The 27,748-nt window shown below is 47.3% G+C and overlaps 1 protein-coding gene across 1 annotated transcript; it reads right to left on the bottom strand.

Annotated features, from left to right (window-relative positions):
• Positions 1 to 6,887: 6,887 nt before the first annotated feature.
• LOC121838371 (proclotting enzyme-like) lies at positions 6,888 to 26,878 on the bottom strand. Its single transcript, XM_042294570.1, has 3 exons — positions 26,839 to 26,878; positions 26,447 to 26,592; positions 6,888 to 7,162 (listed from the first exon to the last, which is right to left on the bottom strand). The coding sequence occupies exons 1-3, from the start codon at positions 26,876 to 26,878 to the stop codon at positions 7,007 to 7,009; spliced, it is 342 nt and encodes a 113-aa protein (XP_042150504.1). The 3' UTR covers positions 6,888 to 7,006.
• Between the last annotated feature and the right edge of the window lie 870 nt (positions 26,879 to 27,748).

Below are 27,748 nucleotides of genomic sequence, written 5' to 3'. Positions count from 1 at the left end.
CGTTGACAACTAGGATCTTCGAACCCGTGCACTTAGATTTCGCACAGAAAGATCAATCGAACATACTGATCCTAGTTGATGACCACTCAAAATGGCTGGAAGCCATTCTAATGTCGTCTACGACCTCTTGGCACACCATCGAAAAGCTGCAGATGATATTCTCGCAATTCGGGTTGCCAGAGGAAGTGGTCACAGATAATGGATCACAGCTCGTGTCTGAAGAGTTCAGATCCTTCATGCGTGAAAATGGAATCTTGCACACGACAACTCCTCCTTACTACCCGGCATCCAATGCACTTGCCGAACGCGCAGTTCAGACGGTGAAGAAGTCCCTTTTGAAACAGGTGCTGGAGGACAGGGAGCGGGGTGGAAAGAGGAGCATGAAGCTGAAGCTGTCAAACTTTTTGTTCCAGTACAGAACAACTCCCCACGTGGTAACTGGGAAGACGCCGGCAGAGCTCTTTCTTGGGCGCTTGCCACGGACACGTATTGCCTTGTTGAAACCCGGTTCTGCTTTTTTTCGGCGAGAAAAACAAAATGAAGCCAAGAAGACCGTTGACACCCAACAGGCAGGGCCGAGGGACTTCAATGTCGGAGACAATGTGTGGGTGCGAAACATGAGAGGGGAGGAAACGGGATGGGCAAGAGGAAAGGTGACGAAGAAAATTAGTGCTCTTACATACTTGGTGCGAGTCTTTAGTAAGATTCATTTTGTACACTGTGATCACCTGAGGCCAAGATCCCAAAATGGATTTGATACTGAACGGAGCTCGCCGGTGGACCACGGTGAACCGACAGCATCCACGGATTCAGATGACTCGGACTCGGAGCCTGAGAACCACTTCAATAGTCATGACGATGACGAACCTGGTGTGCCCGCTCCTTCTGTAAGGCACAGCACGCGAATAAGTAGGCAACCCGACAGACTTACTTATTACCTGGTTGGCAGACCAAGTTGAAGTGTTGCTGTTGTACTGTGTAACGTGTGTTTTGGATTAGTGTGGGGAAATGTAGTAACTGAATGATTTACCTCCGCTAGGAGGGCGTCGCGTGTTTTGGTGTTTTTCTTCTTTGTCTCACAAATAAACGCCCCGGGACAGTTGGAACGCGGGTGCGATCGAAGCCGGGTGTCTGTTGTCTAGATCTCGGTCGACGACCACCGAGGCGAAGTTACAAAAGAAGGGTCACAGTTCGACTAGCTCGAGCTTTATGAACGTGAAGCTCCGAGCGCAAAACCGAAATGAAGAAGCCCTATCTCCTTCTTTGTTTTTAATATACGAAGAAAAATGAAGTGACCTTGTCATGGTGATCTAGGTCGCTTGGCGCTTTCTGATGCATTTACACTATGGAGGTTTTACAGCAGCATGCTCCGCGTCGCAAATATCTGCTAATCCCTGCACGTTTTGGGGGAGGTCCATGATATCAGTGGCCTGCTCGCAGGACCTTCTGCTGGCTCCCCGGCGGAGCTGTGAGGCACTTATTTTTTCGTTTGAACGAAAAACTGGCATTAGCAAAGTTGTGAAACGAGTCTGTTTGTCCACTAGAGCTGCTGCAACCGAACTATGTTTGGCTCTGTCCTTTGAGTACTGCCCTCATCGCGGGTATTCCTCCTGTCACGTACGAATGGACCATTGAAGGGTCGTGACACGGATATTGAATTTGTTAAATGATTCTTGATGTCAAATCTGTGTTGTCAATTTATATACATGCCCAGAACAACAATTGCGGCTCAAAATCTTTCTTTCGCACAAAAACCGCCAGCCGAGAATTGTGTGTTCAATGTTCCTTTCACTCGTTTCTATGGTGACATTGTTGGGCATGAAATGTGTTCGAGGCTCTAGGCAATCGGAGGCCCATGTTCATAATTGAAAAGAAATATTTGGATTCATAGAGCATCCTTTCATTTTAGTTAACAGGCAGGCGAGCTGGTTAAGGATAGACGTAGTAACCCGGGAGCGTGGGGACAAAAAGGGACAGACAGACATAAAGCTCCAGAGCTTCGTTTCTTTCCGTTCCTTTTTGTCCCCCTGCTCCAGGGTCTATAATGTTTATAGACACTGAAATGCGAGGAACACACTATTGCAAACAAACTTTAAGTGCATAGTTGTGGGAAGTCACACTAGGTCTTTTCGATTTGCTTGAACCAGCCCATATAGTTCAAATAGTGTGAGAACTGATGCATTAGATTCAATCGGAAGTTGCTTGGACGCTGAACTGGCCTGTTCGATTTATCCCAGTGCTGCACGAGCTCAGCCTAAGTTCCACAGAATCTTGCGCTGGCTGAAGTCAGTTCAGCGTTCATGCAGTAACAGGTGGAAACTCCTCGGTCTTTCAGAAACCAATTACAGGGTCGTTTGTAACGCTGCAGCTTAACTTCACGCAGCCGCAGCCCGACTTGCGCACTGCTTCTGCACTCCTCCGAACTCGGTCTGAACTGGTTCAAAACTTTCTGGCCGAATCGTGCATACCTGCTGTTTTCAGCAGACTGCGTAATCGTAAGAAGTTGCTCTTGGAGTCTACATGGTATCACAAGATATTAACAAAGCATAAATTGTAGTGGAAATTGCTTGCTTATAATTGCAGGAAGTAAAATATTAAATTTTTCGAGAAACTGTAGATATACATGACTTATTGTTGTATTATTTTCCCCTGCAGATGCCTTCAACGAGTACATATGGAGGCATCCTCGAGAGGCCTCTCCAGGGAAGAGGACAGCTCGGGTCAACCTACTGCAGTATGCCAATTTGTTAATATCCTACTGCAGGATATTAACAAGAAGCGTGACTTCTAAGCTTGCTTAGAGGTTAAGCTTCTTGTTGATGTTCTGCAGTATGCCAATTTGCCTTCACTAAAAACACATATAACCTGAAATGACCTGGCTCATGCTCATTTTTTGCATGACAAATGCATGCGAATTGTTAAACTTGCAAAGATCCGTACGTCCGTATGCAAACGTTCAACACCATGTTGATTCCTATTACTGCGTCAGAACGGGTAAACCTGTAAAGATATAGGTTTCTCTATCTGAACAGGTGAATCTGTATAAATATTGGTTCCTGTATCTGAATGGGTCAACCTGCAAGGTACGGGTTCCTATATCTAAACGGGTCAACCCGTACAGGCACGGTTTCCCTTACTTAAACGGGTCAACCCGTACAGGTACGGGTCCCGTATCTGAACTGGTCAACCCATACAGGTACGGGTTCCTGTATCTGAATGGGTCAACCTGTACAGGTACGGGTTCCCTGTAGCATACGGGAGACCCGTATCCCATAACACCGTATGAGGTATACGGGTCAACCAGTATGAATTTTTATACGGGTTTTTTCAGTAGGGATAGCCACTGCCGACAGCTCCGTCGCCGCTGGTTCGAACACTCCTCTGTCCCCGCACCGTCCCGTTTTCGGCACGGCGCCCACGGTGCTTTCGCCGGGACGGGGCGAAACGCCGGCTGTGTGAATGAGGCCTAAGGCCTCATTCACACAACCGTCGTTTCTCCCATCCCGTCATCGTCGCGAGGGGCGTTCCCGTCACGGGAGAGGATTTTCGGCCCGGTTTTCGACGGAAAGCTGTGCCGCGCCGGGGGCCGGGCGACGTTGGGAGCTGCTCTACGGTACCCGCGTCCCGGCGGATGACGGAGTCCCGCCCAAAAACAACACTTGTTGTGTTGCTTTTGTTGTTTCTTTTCGGCGGGAATGGCTAATAGCAGACCAAAGAGTTATTAAAATAAACGCTAAGGGCTGCGCTGGCGCTAGTGGGCTGTTGCATTTTGAAGCAGACAGCAAGCAGTCTAAATTTGACTTCCGGTAATGTATTCCTATGGGAAAACGCAAATTCGTGTTCTTTTCGCGCTCGATTATAAGAGAAAACATTTGCTGATTGTTGCGACAGTATAAAAAGTTTGGAACGTTTTCCAGTCGGATGTTCAAAAATGTGTCAGACAGAGCGTTTTTCTTTAGAATTCGCGGCGTCCAACACTGCGTTAGAATAGTCCAATACGCAAGTTTAATACGTGTTGACGCTGCAGACTGCTATTATAGTGGACGCATTTAAGCACATAGTCAATGATGTGAAGAACACAGAGTGAATGAGCTTGACAAAATACCAAAAGGATGCTAATATATGCCAAAAAAAAAACAGACGACGAGAGCGAGGCATAAAGCTATGGAACGAAGAACACGTTCTGGATTAGTGACAAAGAGTACATACGTAATCAATGATAGCTTGTATTGATAGCTCGTATTTATTGATTAATAGCTTGTATTGGCATTTGATAGCTTGTATTGACATACCATGCTGTACAACATAGATACGGGACCCAATTTTTGCTAATTTAAACGTCGCTCAGTAACAAAAAAAAAACTCATTAACTAATAAAATGACATTTCTATAATGTGAATAAAGCTATATAATATCCGTTACGGGTAAAGAAACTACGCTGATTTCTATTATTCTCTGGCGAAAAAAAAATATCACGGACGTTTTCCCATAGGAATACAGAGGAAGGCTGGAAAAGTAGACTGCTTGCTGTCTTCCTCATTTTGCAACCGGAAGTCCCGTAGAAACTAGCGCCAGCTGAGCCTCTGGCGTTTATTGTAATAACTCTACGTAGCAGACGCAAATCCTTAATTTACAAAAAAGACAAAACAAAAAGAAACGCGGGATCTAATGTTCAGGCACAATTATCTCTTTATTTTGTAATTAAGCTGAATAAATAAGCGTATACACTGCCGTTTCAAACATTTAAAAGAACTATTAGAAAAGAATGAATAGAATCATTATTCCTATCTGACAATGAGTGGTCGCAATCCGATCAAATCCAGTCCTACCGTCGCGGCCGCCGCCGCTTTGCATGCGCGGCCTGTCCGGTCATCCTGCCGTCGCGTCCCCGCCCCGGCGTGCTCCCGTCACGGTGCCGGGATGGCAGAGGCGCCGGCTGTGTGAATGAGGCCTAATGCCAAAATAGAGCGCACCTCTTGAGGCGGAGGAGCGTAGGGTATTGAGGGGAGGGTGTGCCCCTCCGCCTCATTCGTACCCTCTCCTCCCCTCCTCCTCCTCCTTTCCTCCTCCCGTGCTTCTCCCCTCTCCCCCGCTCCTCCTCGCACCCTCCTTTCCTCCTCCTCCTCCTCCTTCACGTCCTTCATCTTTTGAGGTATTTCGATCTCGCGATATACCGTGCTAACAATCTCAGAAAGATATATATGTATATATATATATATATGTTGTGGTAATTGACGAAGCGCGTGATAGTCTCGATGTCATCCCACTTGCTGTCAGCTCTGTCGAAGACTGCTCGGCGTTTTTTATTTCTTCAGCATCAATCTTGAGCGCGCTTCCCCGAGATGCAACAGCAGAACAGCGAGTGTAGGTCCCTCGGGGCCAATGGTAAATTTTCCTGCATGACTGGTATGAAGTTCTTCTTTGTTTTGCACGCAATATTTGGTGAGTGCCGTAGGCAAGAGATAGAGCTTCCACGAGCAAGCCGTTGTCGACCTCGGCAGCACACACTTTATCAACTTCGTCTGTCGTGCCACAGAGATCGAAGGTTCCAGCATAGACCCGTACTTATGTAGATGGCCACATGGATAATGACCAAAATAACGAACATCGACCAATTTTGACAAATGTTGGCCTTTCTTCACATGGATTCCAAAGGCGTGACAGTTCGCGTCGAATTTCGAAATCCTTGTGGAGAGAAACCAGCATTGGTTGATGAATATCTCCAAGGCGGTTACAATTTTTTTTCTTTCAATTCTGTAAATTGATTATGCCTTTTCCGGTTGTTTTCTTCAAAATAGCAATTGCAACATCGGACATAAAACAAGAAATTATCCAGATAATGAGTACATTAGTGTTAATTAGATAGCTAATTAGTAATTTTTCTGCGTTCCCAGACGTCCGACGAGGCTGGGAATGTTCCAGCAAGGTTACATTTTAGCTCGAACCGTACTTTTTATCAAGTTTTGTCAATCTTCGCTGAAACGCCCGGTATATCTCTCCAACGATTTCCCCACCTCTTCGCTCGTTATGCGAGGCTAGTATCAAAACTTGTTTTGAGGTTATTCCTATTCTTTATTTTTTCCAATTCGCGACAGTTGGAATATTGTCACTTACCAGCTGGGACAAATTCAGTCTATTGCCATTCGACCTATTCATTATTTCATACTTGATTCAATCAATGGTACGCCTGATTGGCGCATGATTCCCAAGTGGGTGACCATAAAATAAAAATAGTTTACGGGCTTATTTTACACGGTGCATATTAAGGCCAAAACGATAAACCCTAATTTTTGCGACCTGGTAAAAATATTGTAAGGACGATCAAAGTTTTAAATTATTCCTTTTCATGAAATGTTGTGCCCGCGAAATATCTCCAGAATCACTAATTGGCTACACAATTTGAAATTGACGAGTAATTTACGTAAGGCAAGACCACAATTTGAACTTCACCGATGGGCGTATTTTAGCCATTATCAGCGAGAATTGTCGGCGTACACTGAGCCAAACAGGCGACGGAGAGAACGGCGCACATGACGATGGCAATCATGGGGCGCCATCTACGGCCCAGCTGTTCTGAGGGTGGGATTTGTTATACGTGTGAAGCGGAAAGACAGCACACTGCATTTTGAGTGATCATTACGCTTCCTAGTTTCCCCGAATGCTAAGTGGCGCTGTGGAAATTACTCTGGCCCGACTGCTCGCTCAGAGGGAGAGGGAGACGACAAAAGACAGGATTACCGAAGCAAGGTAACCCAACCCCAGGTTTATCCGAATAAAGGAAAACGAAAACTACATGTCTGACACCGAGTACAGCAAAGACAAGTTCGCGGGGGGACACCGGCTCCATCCGCAATGTCGTTTAGACTTGTAATATTTGTGTTCTCCGCAGGACGCTTTTATTCCAAGTTCCCTCGGTGCACTGGGCCAGCTGGTCTCACACTTGCTGTCATTATGTCCAAACGACGCAGAGTGAGCCGATAATGGGACACTGAGTGGAAGGGCCTTTTCAGTTGATGATGCCCTTGAGCCAGTCCAGGTAGCTGGTCACCCTGGTGTAGATGCCCGGAAAGCCCGGAGTGGCGCAGTCCTTCCCGGACGACACCACGCCGAGCACGTAGTAGCGGCCCTCGAAAGGAAGCACCAACGGACCTCCGGAGTCGCCCTGAATGTGGGAATAGGCAGAAGCAGAAATGTGAAAACGTCCGTGTAGCAAAGATTCTTCGATGTACTGCCTTTACTGGTCCAGAATGCGTGCCTTAATAATGTAACGTATCGGTGAAGCTACCTGAGCTTCATGCACCAAGTAATATACTCCGTTTCACCGGAACGTAGCAAACGGAGAAGGCTACGGTCCTAGTGGGCCAATCAGCGCGTGGGAGGGAGGCACGGGACTATACTTTTTCTTCTTAGCTGTGCGCATTGCTGTCAAAGCCACGGGCGGAAGAAACGGGAAGGGAGCTTTCTGTACAATGTTTGAGTAATAGGCTAGTCTCACTAATCTCACTTTTTTAGTGGGCGAACCCACTAAAAAGGGTTCGGGTAGCGGCGCTATGTGTTGGCCAGTCTCCTAGTTTGTCATCATCTGGAGCACTACCTGATTTTGAATATCCAGTACCAACTCGCCCAACAATCTTCACTAATGGGGTAATAAGCATTCCTCCTTCTCCTCTTCTCCATTGCAACTGCTTGGGTTCTGCTCTCGTACCGTACCTATGGTGTGGGGTGTCCCTTGCTTCACCTCCTTTGCTATCATTGGTCCAGAGGGGCCGCAGCGTTCGATCTTTGCCAAGGTACGATAAAACAAAGTATATATAAAAAAATCGACGCAGATTTTTGTGAAGACCACGACGGTAGTAACAGGGACTGTAAGGTAAGGCGCGCCTGCCTCCCCCAAACACACACCCTCACAAAGCCACTGGAAGGCTTCGCTGGTTCCGTTCAAACCGCTGGAAGAGGCCGGTACATTTCATGACTGGGAAAACCACACCTTGTTCCTCTCTTCTCTTCTCAGCAAAATGCTAAAACTATTGATTTGAATAAATACTGTCAGATGGGCCAGTTGGTACATGATCTCCTTTGACAAAATGCGCCGCAAGACACGGAAAAAGTAATTCGTTGAAATTAGCACTTCCTATTGCCTTCCACCTCCTGTACCTGTCTTGCGGCGCATTTTGTCAAAAAATATTGATTAGAAGCACGCCATAGAAATTTTTTTTCTTCTCATGGACCCGCGAAGGCTGCAGTAAATTGAAAATAACTATGAGTTCAGGAACTGCTGACCCTTTCTTTATATTTGCCGGAATATCTCTAGAAAGCACTAATAGTTTTAAATATTGAGGACATTTCTCGCTAAATGTGGATACGCGCCCGACTACACATCTCACAGGAAAAGAAGACCAAGGAGCATGTGCTAAGAAGAAGATGAAGAGAGGCTACCGGCGCGAGCAGAGCCAGTTGGAACCGTTGATCGATGCAACATCAACCTTCAAGAGCCCTCCATATGTCTAGACTGTAAATATGTTGTATAAATCTCTTTTGTAAACCGGAGTGATCTAAATTATCGAATATTTTGGTGCCGAAATCCGGGACTCCAGCGACAATACGAGATCAGCGAAAAGCGAACATGGAGCGGCTCCAGACGAAAAGGTTGGTGACGCGAGCCGAAATTGAACATCTAAGCGAGGAGATCCAAGCGGCGGTGTCAATTGAGGATTTCAGGCGTCATCACGAAGAACGCCTCGCAGAAATAACGGACGAGCTGGATGTCCTGGCAAGGGAACTCAAGGAGCAAGATGCGCTCATCGAGGTCCACGTAAAGAGCGAGAACCTCGCCGAAGAATACAGGGCCGTCAGGGAGACACAAAGTGTGATCACCCGAATGCGGACACGTCTTCGACGCCTAGAGACAAGGACATCGTCATCTATCGAGAGCAGGGTCACCGAGACCACAGAACGATCGACCACTCAAACCCAGAGGCGAGCTAGACAGCTTAAACTTCCAAAGCTCGAACTCCAACGGTTTGATGGAGAGAAGTTGAATTGGCTTCCCTTCTGGGAGCAGTTCCGACAGGCGATCCACGACAACATCGAGCTCTCCGGCGTGGAGAAGTTTCTATACCTGCGGACGGTGCTGACGGGCAAGGCGGCGGCGGCGGTAAGCGGCATTCAAGCAACGGAGAGCAGCTACGGTTATGCCGTGGAGCTTCTAAAAGAAAGATTTGGCAAGAAAGACGTCCTTGTTCAAGAACACCTCACGCAGCTGCTGAACCTGCCAAAAGTGAAGGCGCTGAGTGACGTCGGAGCCCTCCGTCGTTTACATGATCACGTTCATTGCAACATCGCTTCGCTGAGGACTCTGGGCATCGACTCTGACAGCTACGGGGCAATGCTGTGTGCTGCGTTGTTCTGCGTCCTGCCCGCTGACTGGGCCGTGGACTTCTACAAGAGTCAGAGTACTAGTAATGAAACACCGGAAAGCTCAAATCTTGAGGCTGTCCTGCGATCGATGCGTGTAGAGCTGGATAGCAGAGAGAAGGTACACGACGGCAGTACACGGGACCAACCGCAACCTCTGAAAATACACAGCGACAGAGATCGATCAAGCGACAACCTCCGAGGAAAGGGGTCTGCTGCTTTCCTCGCAGTTGGTGCCAAACCCTCAAACGACGGGTGCCCTCTTTGTTCCTCCGAATTACATGAAGCGCCGCAATGTAACTCTGCGATTCCGATCGAAGAAGAGAAGAGACGGCTAAGGAGCGAAGGGAGGTGTTACAGATGCGCGAAGCGAGGACACACCTCAAAAGAATGTCGAAATCGGTTCCTTCGCTGCGACAAATGTGGCCGACGCCATATCACTCCACTTTGTGGTACGTCACCTCCGTCTTATCAAGGAGCGACCGGCACTACCGAGCTCCACTCCCTGGCGTCTTTGAATGCCATCAACAAGAACGCCGTAATGCTACAAACGGCTCAAGTATGGGTAGACGGACGAGACCGGAAGCGTCTTGCTCGCTGTCTGTTCGACGGAAGCAGCCAACATTCGTTCCTCACCGAGCAGCTCTCACGAGAGCTGAGGTTGGAAGTGATCGGCGAGGAGGAGGTGACCATCTATTCGTTTGGCAGAACAGCCGGTGGAACTACGAGAAAACGTCGGCTAGTGCGACTTTGGTTGCGAAGCCAATACAGCCGCAAAGAACACTGCTTGGAAGCCCTTGAAATAGAAAACATCTGTTTTGACCAGTTGGTGCTTCCCGACAACGTGGTTGACCTTGCTGGCGTGGGAGAGCTAGAATTAGCCGATGTAACCCTTTCACCCTTCCTTAATTCCAAGCGGAGCATTCAAATCCTAGTGGGGGCAGATCACTATTGGAATATGGTGAGCGGGGAAGTCCGCAAGATACACGGATCCTTGGTCGCGCTGAAGACGGACTTTGGCTGGAGACTGCAGGGCCCAGTTCCTCAGGTTTCTTCTGTGCTGTCCTGCACTACTGTGGCCGTCTTGAACACCGGCGTCGCAAAACCGACCCTGAGCCTCTCAAACGAACTTCGAGCCTTCTGGGAGTTGGAGAGCCTCGGAATCTCCGTGAACGACTCTCCGCGCTGAAAAGAGGAAGAACAAGTAAGAGAAGATTTCACTTCCTCCCTAGCTCTGGTCATGGGCCGTTATGAGGCAAACCTCCCATGGAAGCCCCTAAATCGACCCCTAGAGAACAACGAAGCCGTTGCGCTACAGCGTCTAGACAAGTTGGTTCGGCGTTTAAAAGGCAACACCGAAAGACTGACGCAGTACGACTCAGCGATCCGTAGCTACCTGAAAGAAGGTTTTGCTGAAAAAGTGCCAGCAGGCGAGGTGGATACCAATTGGAAACGAGTTTACTACTTGCCTCATCGTGCTGTTTTTAGACCTGACAGTTCTACGACTGATACGCATCGTGTTTGATACGTCTGCAAAGGCACCGGGCTGTCTGTCCCTCTACGATGCATTGTCTACGGGCCCAAGCCTCAATCCGGACATGTTACAGCTGATCATCAACTTCCGACGTCCTGCGATTGCCTTCACCACAGATATTGAGAAGGCCTTCTTACAGATTCTGATCAAGCAGGAGGATCGTGATGCCCTTCGCTTTTTGTGGTACGCACGTTCCCCTACAGAAGACTTCACAAGTTCGGAGATTGAAGCATGGCGCATGACGGGCGTCCCATTTGGTGCAACGAGCAGCCCTTTCATGCTGGCAGCGACTATCAAGCACCACCTGGCCAACGTCTCAGACGACTTGTCTGAGACTTCAAAAGTACTGGACGAATGCCTTTACGTGGACGACTTGATTGCTGGCACTGAAACGCTTGAAGAAGCAACAAACTTCTACAAGGAAGCCCAGCAAATATTGAGCGCAGCAGGAATGAAGCTCAGGAAGTGGAGTTCCAACAGCGAGTCATTGCAACAACGATTTGACGAAGATGGGGTTGGAAGCCTCTCCTGTGATACTCCCACACCGAGGTCAGGTGTGACGCGTGTTTTGGGACTTAAGTGGAATAGAGAGAGGGACGAGCTTAAATACTCTTTAGAAAGCACGTTGGAGCTTCTGACAATCAACCGTGACACAAAACGCTTTGTACTGCAAGCATCAGCGAGAATTTTCGACCCCCTCGGCCTCCTCAGCCCAGTGACGATAACAGCCAAGATGTTATTTCAAGAACTTTGGGCACTTGGGCTCGACTGGGACACTCCGCTACCTGCAAGCGTAAGTCTGAGATGGAGCAACTGGATAAAAGCTCTGCATCATCTCGAGGACATTTCGATCCCTCGTCGCTATGCGGTCGAACTGAGCTGCATGTCTTCACGGACGCTAGCCCCCAGGCCTATGGGACAGTCGCGTATTTGCGTAGTGACTGTGATAACCAGACGACAGTGACCCTCGTTATGGCCAAGACGCGCGTTGCGCCAGTAAAGACCTTGACTCTACCGAGACTGGAACTGATGGGAGCGTTGCTGGGCGCTCGACTATGTGCCTACTTTAAGGGAGTTTTTAAGTCGGATCTCTCAGAAGTGACGCTGTGGACAGACTCAATGATTGCTCTACACTGGGTAAAGGGCCTGGCTACTCAATGGAAACCATTCGTGGCAAACCGAGTTATGGTGATTCAACAAAGGACAGATCCCAATAACTGGAGACACTGCCCTGGAGCTGAGAACCCGGCGGATTTACTAACCAGGGGCGTCCCTCCGGACTGTCTACAGAAGTGTGACCTATGGTGGAAAGGACCAAAGTGGCTGGCAGAGTCACCCACATGTTGGCCTACTATGCCCATTGGTAGCCAAGATACCGCAGCCAATGACGAAAGAAGAACTTCAGAACCAACTGTGAGCCACACTGTTACGAGCTCCTGTACGCCTGTGGTAAACATCGGAAAGTTTGGAGAATTGAATCGCCTACAACGGGTCACTGCTTGGGTGCTACGTTTTGTCAATAATTGTAGACACACGAAACAGAATTTCCAGGGTCCACTCAAACCTGAAGAGATAAGGGAGGCACGTCTTAGGCTGCTCCTTCAAGTTCAAAGGGAAGCCTTTGAGGATGAACTAAACCAACTAGAACGAGGCGAACAGTGCAGTGGCTCGTCAGACCTGCGCACTTTGATTGTATTTATAGATGACAGAGGGCTGCTACGACTGAGAGGACGCCTACAACATTCAGACCTCGGTTATGAGACGGCACATCCTGTCGTTTTGCCTTCGACGCACCACTTTGTGGAACTACTGATTTTTAGCACACATCGACGGCTGCTACATGCAGGGTGCATGGACACTCTAACTCAGCTGCGTGAGACGTTCTGGATCATCCGAGCTCGACAAGTAGTTAAGAAGGCCTTGAGCCGTTGTCGTGTCTGCAGAAGGATGAGCAGCAAGAGTGCGACTGAACCAGTCGCGCCGCTTCCACGAGACCGAGTGTTGGAGGCGGAACCTTTTGCAGTCACGGGACTCGACTTCGCCGGACCTGTCCTCACCAAGGACGAAGGCAAGATAAAGAAATCATACATTCTGCTACTGACCTGCGCAGTCACTAGAGCAATACATCTGGAGGTGGTGAGCGACTTGTCTACAGCTAGTTTCCTTTTGGCATTTCGTCGCTTTGTGGCCCGTCGCGGACTATGCCACACGATCTACTCTGATAATGCACAGACTTTCCACCGAGCGTCTGCTGAATTCAGAAAGATATGGAAAACAATGAGAGAACAGGAGTCACTCAACTACCTGTCCAGTCAAGGCATCAACTGGAAATTCATCGCTCCACGAGCGGCTTGGTGGGGCGGGTTTTGGAGCGAATGGTTCGATCAGTTAAGACCCCTCTGAAAAAGGTTCTGGGGTGCAGTTACGTAACTTATGAAGAGCTGAGCACCATATTGACGGAGATAGAGGCTGTGATTAATTCTCGACCTTTGACCTCCATCTCCTCTGACCCGAACGAACCAGAACCATTGACACCCGCACATTTCCTTGTCGGTAAACGACTGACTTCCTTGCCAACTCGTGGAGGAGAGCCAATGTTGTCATCAGCCAACGATCTAACTCGCCGCTGGAAGTACCGTGAGACGCTATCGACCACCCTATGGAAGCGCTGGCGCCAGGAATATCTCTGTACTTTAAGGTCATTTCATCACAGCACACCGGCAGCCTCGAGTAATTTACGGGTGAATGACTTGGTGCTACTGCATGACGACTTCCATCCGCGACAAACCTGGAAAACTGGCCGCGTCGTGCAAGTGTTCCCGGGACGAGACGGCCACGTCCGATCCTGCGTGGTCCGTTTGTCAGGAGGAACAACGATTAGACGTCCCATTCAACTGTTACATCAACTGGAAGCTCATAACGAATGAGCAATGCTCATTCGGCGGGGAGGATATTAAATATTGAGGACATTTCTCGCTAAATGTGGATACGCGCCCGACTACACATCTCACAGGAAAAGAAGACCAAGGAGCATGTGCTAAGAAGAAGATGAAGAGAGGCTACCGGCGCGAGCAGAGCCAGTTGGAACCGTTGATCGATGCAACATCAACCTTCAAGAGCCCTCCATATGTCTAGACTGTAAATATGTTGTATAAATCTCTTTTGTAAACCGGAGTGATCTAAATTATCGAATAAATAGAATCTGTAATACGTGATGGAGCCTAAAAATATAATATTTCAGTTACTCGATCCGACATGTATTTTCTGTACAGAGCCTGAAAAACTACAACTGTAATGTGTTGAATCTTCGACCGCTATACTGAAGTCCCTAACCATTATATCTCCGAGAATTCGAACAGCTTTGAACCTACTGTACATACCTCGAATAAAGTTTCAATATTTCCGTACGATATCTTTTATTTACATACGTATAATAGGATGTCCGGCACTCCATAAGAAGGTTTAGTGTGTCCCCCTAAGAATTAGTGGAGAAACTAATTAATGCGACCACGGCTTGCAGGCGTGCATAGGACTCCATCAGCGGCCGTAACCAGAAATAATTACTTGGAAAATTGGGGGCTCTTGCGTTTTAGAAACTTCGGGAGCGCACAAGATTACAAGAAATACAGCATATTCAGCATGACGCTTATCTACACAAGGACGTTTAACCTACATAAAGACTGCAGTTGTGCAACGATTGAGCCGGCGATTTCAGTGCCGCATAAATAATAATGGGGTTATTCTACTATTGCAAATAATTTGCCAGTGTATCTTGAATTTATTAGTGCAGATAGTGATATTCTTCTAAAAAAACGTAAATCAAGTTGCACAATGAAATTTTAGACCCATGTTGTTGTAAAAAAACACTATCTTCATACTCCGGTTTAAAGCATGCTTTTCGTGTAAGGCGTGTTAAATTGTGGGGCGCTGAAGAAAACCAACCTTCTGCGTTAAGTCCTTGTTTCGAACTCTTTTTGTTCGCGTTCCGCCCATTCAAAAGCATGCGGGATGGGCCTCAGCACGCACCTCCTATCGCAGCGTAAAGGCCGCCTGCTTTCATCGCCATCGGCGTGGCAACGAACGCAGAATTTCTGAATGTCGTTGCTAGGCAAAGTTTAATAGTTCTGCAATTAGCAGCCGCAGACTGCCGCCATGAAGCGGCGTGAACACCGGCGGAGAGAGAGAGAGGGGGGGGGGGGGGTAGTTAACACGTTTTTTAGTGATACACGTGCCATCCGAAAAGGACCTTCGGCACTCGTTGCTATGACGACAGCGATGAAATGAAACGGCCTTTGTGCTGCGGAATAACACTGCGTCCCAGCGTTACGAGGTGCGTGTTGAGGCGCTTGCTCAGCCCCGAATCACTTGTCGAGCCTTACACGGAAAGCGTTTTTTTTTTAGCCATCCCCCGCCCTTTTTTTTTTTTTTTTATCCGTAATCTAGGTCGAAAGTATCAAAGTTGCCAATCAAAGTTTAAAAAGCGTAAGTTCTGGTATTCCTTACCACACAACAAAATAATAATGGTTTTTAATCGTTAACAAAACTACGCCGCCTTCTAACATTTTAACAAACAGATAAAGGACTCATGCGGTTTGTTATTAATAACTTTTTGTAGAATTGAAAGTGTTATAAGTGATTCTAACACTGTTACTCAGCAACAAAATTAAAAGTACAGAGATTTCTAAACCGAGGAATTAGAACATAAAAAGTACCAGAAGCCATACGCCAGCCGTTTTGTAGTAAAAAAGCACTAGAACGTTTTAACAGTTTAATCCCCGAGTTGAACGTTTTCTTAGAGAGAATTTTAACAACTTATTGCGATTTTCTATTTGTATGCTGTAGGATCTGGGTTAGTTAGCCAGCGTGTTCTTATTTCTATTCAAATTTAGTAGAATAATTTAAATAATTGCAACATTTTGAAGCTCGACCTTTTACGTAAAATTGTTGTTCTCAAGTGGTTTTTGTTACGCGACCTAAATGTAAATCAAGCAAATACTCAGCATGCGCTTTTGTTCGGACCCTGTGTGCACATGCGTGAATATTTGTTAGTTTTGCCTTCTAATGTTTGTCCGACAAGTTAGAGCTGAGCGAGGTGGGTCATATTTGTGAATAAAAACTTCCTTTTTATATCTTTTCAGCCGATTCCATCCACCAAGACGCTTCTACATACAAATCTATGCGAACTAAGTAAAATGTCATATGCTGAACAAAAGGTTAGGGCGCAAACGAGCTAGTGGTGGTTAAACATTTGACTAAAAATTAAAGGCGTTAAGAATCCCCCGCAACGCCAGGGCGCAACTCTTGAGGAGGAGGAGGTGAAGGTATGGAGAGGAGGGTACGCCCCTCCTCCTCATCCGTACCCTACCATCTAGCTCTCCTTCTTCCCCTTCCATTTAGCGGGAATTTTTCGCTAAATTTCCTGCTAAATTCTGAGGGAAAAATTCCCCGCTAAATTGAGCGCGGAATTGTTTCCGCAACAGTAGCGGACAAATTTTTCGTTAAATTTAGCGAGGAAGCTTTTCCGCTAAATTCAGCGGGGAATTTTTTCCGCTAAAGTCAGCTGGAAATTTTTCCTCTAAATTTAGTATGGAAAATTTTCCGCTATATTTAGCGGAGAAATTTATTCGCTATACTTAGCGGAGAAATTTATCCGCTAATTTTAGCGGAGATTTTTTCCCGCTAAATTTAGCGGGCATTTTGGCCGTTAAATTTACTGGGGACTTATTTCCGCTGAACTTAAGGGAAACACTTTTCCACTGAATTTAGCAGGAGAGTTTTCCAGCTAAGTTTAGCGCGGAATATTTTCCACTAAATTTAGTGGAAAATATTTCCGCTGAATTTAGCAGGGATAGTTTCCCGCTAGAGTTAGTGGGGAATTTTTTTACTACAATTGGCGGGGACATTTTTTCGCTAAATTTAGCAGAGACTTTTTTCCGCTAAATTTAGCGAGGATTTCTTCCCGCTAAATTTAGCGGACATATTTTCCGCTGAGTCTAGCGGGGAAACCTCGTCGCTAAATTAAGCAGGGTATTTTTCCAACTAAATTTAGCGAGAAAATTTTTCCACTAAATTTATCAGGAAAACTATTCCGCTAAATTTACCTTAGAAATTTCTCCGCTAAATTGAGCGGGGAATTATTTCCGCTAAATTTACTGGGAATCTTTTTTCCGCTAAATGTAGCGGGGAAATTCTCCCGCTAAATTTAGCGAGGAAAATTTCCCACTAAATTTAGCGGGGAAAGTTTTCCGCAATATCTAGAGGGGAAATTGTCAGCTAAATTTAGCAGGGTCATTTTGTTTCGCTAAATATAGCGGGGAAACTTTCCGTTCAATTAAGCGTGGAACTTTTGCCGTTAAATTTTCCGGTTAATTTGTTCCACTATTTATAGCGGGAGATTTGTTTTCCGCCAATTTAGCGCAAACTTTTTCCCGCAAGTAATTTTTTCGGCATAAATTCGAGGGACTTTTTGAGCTAAATTTAGCAGGAGATTTTTTCCGCTAAACTTAGCGAGGATTTTTTGCCGCTAAATTTAGCGGGGAAATTGTTAAGCTAAGTTTAGCGGAAAAATCTTTCCGCTAAAATTAGTGGGCTCATTTGCCCATAGTCCAACGCGCGTTGACGTCACGAGTGACGTCACTCGTGACTTTCGTGACCTCACACGTGACGTCACGTGTGCCGTCATTATGGGAAACGACGCCGCTCAAGCCGGAAACGGGCGCCTGAGGCCTCATTCGCACCGCCTTTCCCCCCCCTCCCGGCGATAGCGCCGCCGTCCTTTCCGCCAGGGGAGAGGGGAGAGAATTTTGGGACCGGTTTCCGACCGAAATCGCGGCGCCGGAGCCGAAATCAGCCGGACGTCAATGTTCTACATCTCCGGCGCCGACAGGAGACCGGGAAAGCCGGCACCACGCCCTATCGAGGGACGGCCAATCACAAATTAGGAAAATTTCGCTGAATCTGGCGGATTCTCTAAAGTTGGGGGACCATGGGCACTGCAGCGGGAGGAGGAATTGACCGTGCAGTGCCCTAACGCCTAACAGCTCATTCAGTGGCTGTAGCCCTAACGATGACTAACAAAGCTCTTTTCGAGAAGGAGCAAGGCCAGTGAGGCGACGGGCGTATTGTGTGGTATTTACGGCTCTTGAACAACGGGCATACAGATTTGGATTTACCGCTGAGCAGCTGCTCGAAATGGTGAGACCACATCGTTTTTTTTTTTTTTTGTTTTGTTTTGCGATAGACGTAAATCCGATTTTAAGGAAAATCAGCCGAAGAAAGAAAATACGGTCGTCGATCATCGGGGATGAAATGTGGTGTAGGGAGTGACTGATGTGAAACGTGCTGTATCAAAACGTGGAGACAAAAAAAAATGTTTTGAAACATGCAAGATCGTTATCGGTGACCCAAACGCAAGCTCTAAGAAACAAAGCAGTTGTGGCTGCGCCCATCGACGACGATCATCTGCTACATTTGGTGGTCGGCGCCGCCACAAAGCAGCCACAAACACGAGATTAGAAGATTGGTAGTAGAGATGGAGGGAAGTGTGAAATTGCGCACGAAATTAATAGGTTATACCGGTTATACAATCTTACGGGATACAAAAGTTCGACGCGGAATTTGAAAAGTGCAGAAAGGTTTCTAAGCTAGGTGGTGCAAGCTACTGCCCAATATAAGGGGACGAAGCCGCCAGCATCCATCTATTCACGTGGCCAGCGCCGCAACGAGGTAGAGGGGTTTAGAGTGATAAACCGGAAGTTCGGAAGTGGCACCCCCCCGGTTGCCGCCATGTTTTACGCAAATGTGACCACTCGTCACGTGACCTCACAAGAGCCGTGACGTCGCAGGTAAGATGGCAGCGCCCAGAGCTGGTGGACGGGAGCTTGTTCGGTGCGCGGCACCCGTGATGTGCAGCGGCTTTCCGACAATTTCGGGCTTTTTCGTGCTTGCTGACAAAGGTATAATGTGAAAGTATGAAGGAATGAGACTTCATACCCTTTTTGCGCAAGATCGCTCTGGATCATCTGGATATTAACAGTATCGCCGTACCGGTGCTCGGATTCGGGATCTGTTCAAGGATCGATAGAACTTTGAGTGGTTTTAGCATAAAATTTTCGCATTCTCTTAGCTTTGTTTGAACGTTAAAATGTCTGAGAATCGACGCGACAGGTATACGTCGCGTTAGGGTCTAGGAGAAGTTGTTTCAGGCCTGCGTCACCGAATAACCATAGCAACTTTTAGCGAGGAAGCTCCTGCGATCTTTAACCCTTTGTACTAATCGACGACTCTACATTCGATAGCTTTTCTTCTTTTTTTGGTGAGTGCGAAGTGCACACTTATTTTCGGCTACGAGGATGGCGTTTTACTGAGTGTGGAGATGAATAAATCGTTGTAGGCACCTGCTTCAAAGCTATTCGACTTGCAATAAGAACAACTGTTTTGGTGTATGCATAGATGAACTACACCTTTTTCTCTTTCGTAGGATTTATTGCAGCAATACTTTTTTTTTATCAAGAGTACATTGTATTAGTCGGTCAATTATTTACTTGTTGTAATTACCTGGATAAGATGATTCATATTTGTGTTCATCCCTTGTCTGAAGAGCAGTCTTGTTGAAAAACGTTGACCATTCCTTTCGGTCTCCTCAATAGCCTTTTTTGAAAAGTGTGGGTTGCCTATACTTTGTATCATTGTAACCTGGAAAAGGGCAACCGCCACAGCCCGCTCGAACCAATCAGAGAGACAGAGCAAAGGTGTGTGACAAATTTGTGCAGACAAACACTCTGAATGACATGTTGCCATGTGACTCTCTCCAACGTGCGTATTGGCTCACCGAGAGTGTAGCCTTTGCCAAATCGGGATGAAACGAATTACAGTAGCTACTACTCTAATTACCCCAGGCTTTCATACTTTGGCCATTTGTTCGACAAGAATGTTATGTCCGCCATCACTGTGAACTCGGCTCAGCGCCTAGTGGACTCGAATGCTGCATTTGCATTCGACGTGAACTGGGGCCCATTTGTGTGCTTTATGCCGAAAAAAATGGTAACAGTTGTGTTGCAAGGTGAGGTTCTGCAAAGGGTCTATTGTGTCATACGTATAGGAAGTGTCCTGCTATACAACAATGCATCAACACATAGGATTAAAGCATATGCTCAGAAGTGTGTTCAGGAGAAGTGGAATGAGTGCAGCCCAATGCAACAAGTGTGCCAGTCTGGTATGTCCCCTTAATTCATATTGAAGGGTCAGAGATGCAAGTGTCCTCAAAAGGACCTGCGCGTGTGGTGAGCACAATTCTTTGTGTATAAACTCTCAAGGCGTAAAGGCAAGCGGAAATAGGTTTATCTGGTTAGTGTATCAAATATGTTTATTTCCACTGGATTACATTATTATTGATTCTTAGTTAATGGTTCCAGAACGAGTTCTTTCTGCGACAGTCTCCTGTCATGCGTTCACTCGTAATACCTGTGGACCTTGTTGTGGGATGACGCTCCTGTCACGTCGGTGTTCAGTTTGGTCGAGTAGCAACTTTGACCGACTGATGGCGTCTTGTAATCATATGTCATGTGCGCCCACTGACATCTGATGCACTGAAGCTGCAGGGCTGGCTTCTAATCCGCAAAATTTTCCTGGTAGTTTTCTGCATCAATGCAGCAAGCTCGGGCATGTATTGGTCACGTGGCTGTGCCATTTGCTATACCGTTGACTTGATAGCTGGCAACAATGTTTGCTATTCAAGCCATTTCACTTCAATTTCGCAATGGAGATTTATTCTGCATCCCATGACCACTGCAACTTGTGCAAGTCTTGTGTGGCAAAGTGAAGTCTCGTGATGCTTGCAGTCAACTTTTGAGAGCAACCAACCATTCTATTTATTAAGGTCACTGAGCGGCATTCTTTCTCAAAGTTGGAAATTGTGTGCTTCGTGGCGTGGACATAGATAATTAGTGCCAGCAAATTATTAGGTATTGTCCTTGGGCGACAACCGACACCAGATCAACCCTCCTTGCATTGCCGCTCACCTGCTTTGTCGTGCTTACCTCCCGTCCAGATGAAGTAGACCACGAGCTTCGGGGCAATGTCGGTACCAGGGACAAAGACCGCAGAAGATAATCCTCAATCTTCCCCGGACGCTCGTCGAGACGTGGTCGAGGGTCGTTCGGCACGAACCCTTGCAGGCCAATTCATTAGTACGGGCACCTCCAGTAGACATGGTCGGCCTCATGCAGTGGTAGCAGAATGGTTTTCGGTCGGCCATTCGCAGTACCTCCGTTTTCCTCGGTGTACTTTGTTCAGTGCGGACCTACACTGGTTCTTCTCGATGTCGGGAATGCTTTGGCGTTGGGGTGTCTCGTTGAATTGGCATTGAATAGTAACATGTAGCCGGTGGTGGTCGTTGTGACTTTGTGGCATAAGTCGCCCTCGTTTTGTCAGATGCCGCTTCGCTCGAAGAAGTTTCCAGTTGAAATACCTGTCTAACTCTTTCTGAAACAATCTTTGCGATCAAAATAAAAGCCGGGCAACTGATGGCAGGAACTAGCTTCCTTATCTCCTCCCGGACACCGTTGTGAATGATGTCATGGACGGGTGTAGGAACAAATGGTCCCGGAACTAATGGTCCCAGAACTAATGGTCCCGGAATAAATGGTCCCGGAACAAATGGTCCCGGAACTAATGGTCCCAAGTCCAAGGTTGGAAAAAATGGTCCCGTAAGAATATCGTTTAAAAACTAAGATACACCATGCAATATACTTCATTCGTTATGTAATCAGTGATTTCCTGGTGGAATAAAGGATCTCGCCTATATTTTGAGGCCGGTTACTTCGAAGAAAGTGGTCGGGTATTGAACTTAATTTTCTTCAAAATCGTCACAATCTTTTCGAAATGAATACTGTCCAACAGTTATCTCTTAACTCTTAATTTAGTGACATTATACGATATTATAGGAGTTATTACTATATTCATATAAGGTGCTTTAGGATATTTATAGTATCAATAGGCTATTTTGAAACAAAAAATAAGTACCCTTATTCTGTTGAAGCCATGAATCTCAAATTACTTCCATCTCGCCGTGACGCGTGATGATAGCACACAGAACGAGCGGAGCTCGTTGCCTTTATAGGTGCATTAGGTTTCCATGCACATTTGATGTTTCTCCATGTCTTTTTATCCAGATCAGCAACTGCACTAGCTAGGTTAAACTATATTTCACGACAAGATGTTCAGAAATTATACAATTTATTGATAGCACATATATGGACGTGCCTTAACCTCTTACACCTGGTTTTCAAAACCGAGCAGTGCGACTGACACCTCGAAGGAATTCCTCCATCGTCTTTGCTCCCTGCTCCTACTGGGCGTAGAGTCTGCAGTCGGCGCTGCATCTGGACCAGCGCAGTTTTTGTTTTCTTTTCCATAAAAACTCCTGAGCAGTTTTTAGGGAGACAGATAAAGTTTCCGCCCGTAGAGCGTCGATCGCCTTCCATACAGATGGCTATGCCCGACTATGCTGCTGAATCCCCTGTTACATGCCTCACAGTTGTTTTTGAGCATCATTTTTATATAGCAGTGTTTTTGAGCAGTATGTATATATATATAAGCGAACCCCATTCGATTATAGTCGTAGAGAGGTTACCTAACTTTTTTTTTTATGGGCTGGAATATATATTATTTTATGACGCTTGTAGGGCAAAAGATTAAATAAAAAATAAAAAGAAAATCAGCGCGAAATATATTTGAGCTTCCGAGAAATATATAAAAACCGGACGAGTTCGTGCAACCGGCAGCATCGAAATTTCGAGCTTTTCGCATAAATTAAAAACCGTAAAATGTTTTACCGGTGAGTGATATTGAATTTTATCGGACATATTCGAAAAAGCGGAACCCAAGTTTGTTCTTGGGACCATTAGTTCCGGGACCATTTGTTCCGGGACCTTTTATTCCGGGGCCATTTACTCCGGGACCATTTGTTCCGGGACCATTTGTTCCGTTTCCTGTCATGGACGCCTGGGGGGCTGGCGTCGAAGTTGCAGCTGGACGACTCGAGTGTCGCAACGCTGGGGAGTTGTTGATAGTGACATGCTTGTGCTTGCAGTGTACATTCAATGTTGGAAGCTTCATTGATATGAACCCTTCGACTCTTGTCGTGGGGTTGCGGACAAGGCTGCTGAAGGTGTTGTCTTTCACATGAGGAACATGGGATTCTTAGCCTCTTGTCTTCTGTAGCATCAGGGTTGGCGTGGGTGCTTGATCAGGAGCAAAACATCCTCCACGAGCGTGGTGACGCTTTCGTTGGGGCCGTGTCCTGGACAGAATCGGGAATTCGGCTTTCTCTCGTCAATGCCGGCAGATGAACATGCATTTCAGCTCGATCTTGCAAACTTCCCACGACGTTGAGGAGGATTCGTGGTTCTCAAACCAGTGCCTTGCAGTTTCTTCCCCGAGAGGTATAGGTTCTGCAGGAGCTGATTGTCCATCTACCTGCTGTGGCGGGCGACACGGTCATATTGTTCAATCCAGCCCTCGATGTCTTATGCACCTTGCATGAAAGGGCATCGGAGTGCGAGGTGCAACGGGCACGCAAACGATGGCGGGAGCGGACGTGGTTTGCTGCTACGGGTTTGTCATTGTTGGGTTAGTCAGCTTCGGGTTTTTCTGGCAAAAGACCTAATTTCGGTGGTTTTTGCTGGTAGCAGCGACTGGCTCAGATTTCAAGTTCTTCGTGGTGTATTTCCGAGTTTTGTTTTGTGGTACTCGCTCGGTCTTGCGGTTTCTCTGCCGGGCTCGGGATATTACTTGATTCACGGCTCGCCGGGGGTTTAAGACTCGGGATAATGTGCCACCCGTGTCTTGTTATCGGGCAACTCGGCTGAGGGGCCGCCAGTGTACACACAGAGTGAAGGGCTATGGGTAAAGTGCCCAGCACCTCCACCAGAACATACAATGACAGCTGAGCATGGCCTATGGAACTTTCCAGAATAGTAACTATTGATAGAAAATAGGACTGGAGCAACCATCCGTGACAATATAATAAAACAGACAGAAAAGAGTCTATCCAGACCACTAAAGAAGCTGCACTGCTTTAGTGGCATTCTGTCCGAATAAATCCTCTCCTTCGGGGTCTGGCAACTGCCGTGGATAAGCTGAACTGAAATCGATGTGAGACCACTTTTCTGGTAATGAGCCGCTGCAGACTGCCGTCGCAAAGCGGCGTGAATGGGTGGACTGGGTAGGTAACACGCCCGATGAAATGTCCATACAGCTTGCAATTCGCATAACGAGTGTTGATGAAACTTTTGTTTCGACGAAACGTGCACCAGACCAGCGGAATCAATACCAACTGCAACACCTGGGCTCCGTGAAGGTGCACGTCTACACCAAAACAATTAAGTAGGCAGCACAGCATCACCTAAAGCACGGCACAGGAACTACCAGCTTGAAGGCAGCTCTTCGGCGCGCCGGACACCTGTGCTCCGTGAAAGTGCACGTCTACGCCGGAACAATTGGGAAGCGGCACAGTATCATTTAGCACGGCACGGGAACTACAAGCGGCAAGGCAGCTCTGCGGAGCACCGCACAACCAAAGTGAGCCTTCGGGCATTTGAACGAAGTGGCACCACGATTGCACGCTGCCAAGCACGACTCACGCAATTTCCGTCGCTAAACTGTGTATCCAAATATATTGCACACGCTTTACTGCAGATCTCGAAGGTTCCGATTGTCAACGAGAGCACGAAAACGTCGCCTTAAATTTTATCCTAGTGGTGTCCGAATCAATCCGAGGTCCGAGCAACGTAGGGCCGATTGTCTCCTTCGTGGCAATATCCTCGTAGGTCATTAGCGAAATGCTCACCGTTCCTCCGTATTTTCAAGTTATACCTACGTCGGACACCACGCTGAACTCTGAAGCCGCTTTCGACCGGCCTCATACAACCTCATAAGACGGCTTCCGCGTCTAAAATCAACTCGCCGAGACGAACGACAACCAACAAAGCATCCGACAAGCTCCGGCCCAGCTGGGGCTAGCCGCTGCATGGGCGCTGCCATCTTTCCTGCGACGTCACGCATTTGGTTTGGTCATGTGACGAGTGGTCAAATTTGCGTACAATGGCAGCCGCCTTATGGGGGTCACTTTCGAGTGCAGACCGGAACCCCGGTTTATCGCTCTAAGCCCCTCTACGTCGTTGCAGCGCCGGCAGCTCCGTCGCCGCTGGTTCGCACACTCCAACGTCCCCGCAGAGCCCCGATTTCGTCACGGCGCCGACGGCGCTTTCGCCGGGACGGGGCGAGACGCCGGCTGTGTGAATGAGGCCTAAGAGCTGTTGCGCTCTAAGAACCCCCAGACTGGGACGAGAAGTGACGGACTTTGTGTTTGTTCGTCCATTCTCCTCCCAGTGTCGTTGTTTTTAGTGAAATGTTAATGGCATATACCTCGCTAAATTTAGCGATCTATTCGTTTGATGCATTCTTGTAACATACATACCTCTCCTAGTGTGTTTATTTGTTTGACGTATTTCAGTAACAAACGTACCGCTCAAACATTTGCTTTCTTTTCAGAATTCTACACTGTCTTCACCCTACTAGTGCAGAAAACATGAATTCATTATATATAAATATTTGAATAGGGGAAGGGGGTATTATTTAAGTTAAATTTTTAGGGGAAGGCCAACTATGTTTTTCTGAAATGTATCTTGACCCCAGTTTCCTCACAATTAAAAGAAATCTCCTTGGGATTCTTTACCTCACCGCAGTAAGCGATCACATCATTCAGGCTTCCGGAGTGAGCTCGGAGGGCGAAGGGATTGCGAGTACTACGCGGCAGAGTACACTCGGGTTCGGGACATTCTTAGGGCTGGAGCTACGAAGCAAGCTACGCTTAGAAAGCCGACACTTCCCCAATGGCTTCCAAGCAGAAGTCATTTAGTTGCCTATTGCGGGGTGGGCTTAATAAAACTTTTGTAAAAAGTCTGAAAATGGTGCGTGCAATGCCGTTCAAGCTCCTCCTGGGCCCCTGTAGCATCTACCACGTGAAACTGACGATAGGAAGAAATAAAAAAAAAAGGGATAGCAGGTCAGTTGCTGGCCTGCTGTTTCCCAATGGCCACCGATTCCTCCGTCGACTCCGACGTCTACTACAACCGGCTTTGTGCAGATAGTTCCCGGTATTCTTTTCGGCGGAGCAGACGCCGCTGCACGCTTTTCAACACATTCAACGGGTCTATGGCGATAGTTGTGATTCGAAAATGGGATGTTCTGAGCAATAGATGCGAAGTTAGAAAGCACATACAATATCGTTTTACTTTGCCTCGGTCTAATTTAATATTTCTCATGAACGGATAAGTGCTCAGTGCGGTTTCGGATAAGATAGAAATAACTGCGGCAACGATTTGAGGCGACAAGCCGATTGAAGTGCCGTTATACTCTGAAGCGGTGCCTATTTGGTGCCTTCAATGCAGGGGCTTATGAGCTGGAGAGAAGGGCGACTGGCGACGCCGGGCGTACTTGGCAGGAGTCCTTCTTGCCGTTGGCGTCTCCCGCGCACAGCTGAGTCTTCTCGATGGGCAGGTGTCTCTCGTACGCCTTCCGGCACTCGGCCTCCTCCCAGATGGGAATCTGGGCCTCCCGGAGCACGCTGCTGCCTTCCCCGGCTGTGTGGGGAAAAAGAAAAAGAGCGTCTTGCACTCAACGTGTCTCATATACAATCACAGCTCTATAGTCCCTGCTTAAGAAAAGGAGGGAGTGGTGAGTTCCAGAAATCCTATTATGACCGTGCAGCCACTGCGAGCACCTGCTGATGAAAAGGCCGCAGAACGAGTCACGAACAAAATATTGAGAACGTAATCAGCCACGCCTTGCGTGTAATTAAGCTGGCACTGACTATAGCTATGCATCACCGGCGCTCATTTCACACCAAAAACAAACGGGAGGTGTCATTGCTAAAACAGCCTCGAATACGTTGCATGCTCAAGACGTTAATAGATAAGAACGATGAAGTAAATGATCACGATGAAAAACTGGCGCACAGAAACACGAGGACCGGGACAGGAACGCAACACGGAGGAGAGACAAGCGCTAGCTCACAACTCAAATTTCTGTTGAAACAAAGGAAGAAGCAGGAACGTGCAGCAGGTTCGAGGAAAAGAACACCGCCACAAAAGGCGCGGCAAGGACAGGAAACGCATTCACCCGGATGGCCCGGGATTCAAAATCACCGGGACGAGGGGCGCCGCAACGACTTCGAACACATTCGGTGCTCTTCGAAAGAAGCCATTTACTTGCCAGTTTGGCACGCAGAGGGCTGGCTGACACAGCGGTCTCCCAAACCGGAGATGCTAAACGTTTCAAACACTTACCTTGTGGGTTTGTCCCTTTATCGACATAATACGGTAGTTTCATTTGCGTAAGCTACGCACGAGAAGGTTGCGCAATGCAATGGTAGGTGATCCTCACCGTAGACTCTAGACAGAGATTATGCTCATTAAGCCGATCATTCAAACACCGTTCAGTTTGACCGAAGTAAGGTCTACCTCAGGAAAGGTAGGTGTTGTATATAACCTCAAATGAACAATGAAAGATACATGTTTCTTTAAGCAAGTGTGTTTTGCAACATTTTCTGCTTTAATTCAGACCTTAAAAAAAAAATGCCTACTTTTTTTTTTGAAGGGGGGGGGGTGTGGGGGGGGGGGGGGGGGGCGGGCGGTAGAGAGCACTAAGGGGACACCATGCCGATTGGCCACCTGTTTGAGATTATGAGGAATCTTATGAAGGTGCGGGCATGACCACCACCATTTTATTTTTCCCTCT

This window comes from Ixodes scapularis, unplaced genomic scaffold, assembly GCF_016920785.2.
Source record: "Ixodes scapularis isolate PalLabHiFi unplaced genomic scaffold, ASM1692078v2 PGA_scaffold0__279_contigs__length_252992795, whole genome shotgun sequence".
Taxonomy (NCBI): Eukaryota; Metazoa; Arthropoda; class Arachnida; order Ixodida; family Ixodidae; genus Ixodes; species Ixodes scapularis.
Note: the sequence above shows the minus strand (reverse complement) of the source record. Positions and strands in the feature narration are given on the sequence as shown.

Excerpts from the sequence above, each read along its gene's own strand:
- LOC121838371 (XM_042294570.1), bottom strand. The coding sequence starts at position 26,878 with ATGACACCTCCCGTTTGTTTTTGGTGTGAAATGAGCGCCG. Across the intron at positions 26,593-26,838 it reads TTGGTGTGAAATGAGCGCCG|CCGGGGAAGGCAGCAGCGTG; the intron begins GTGATGCATAGC and ends TTCCCCACACAG. Across the intron at positions 7,163-26,446 it reads GCAAGAAGGACTCCTGCCAA|GGCGACTCCGGAGGTCCGTT; the intron begins GTACGCCCGGCG and ends TCCCACATTCAG.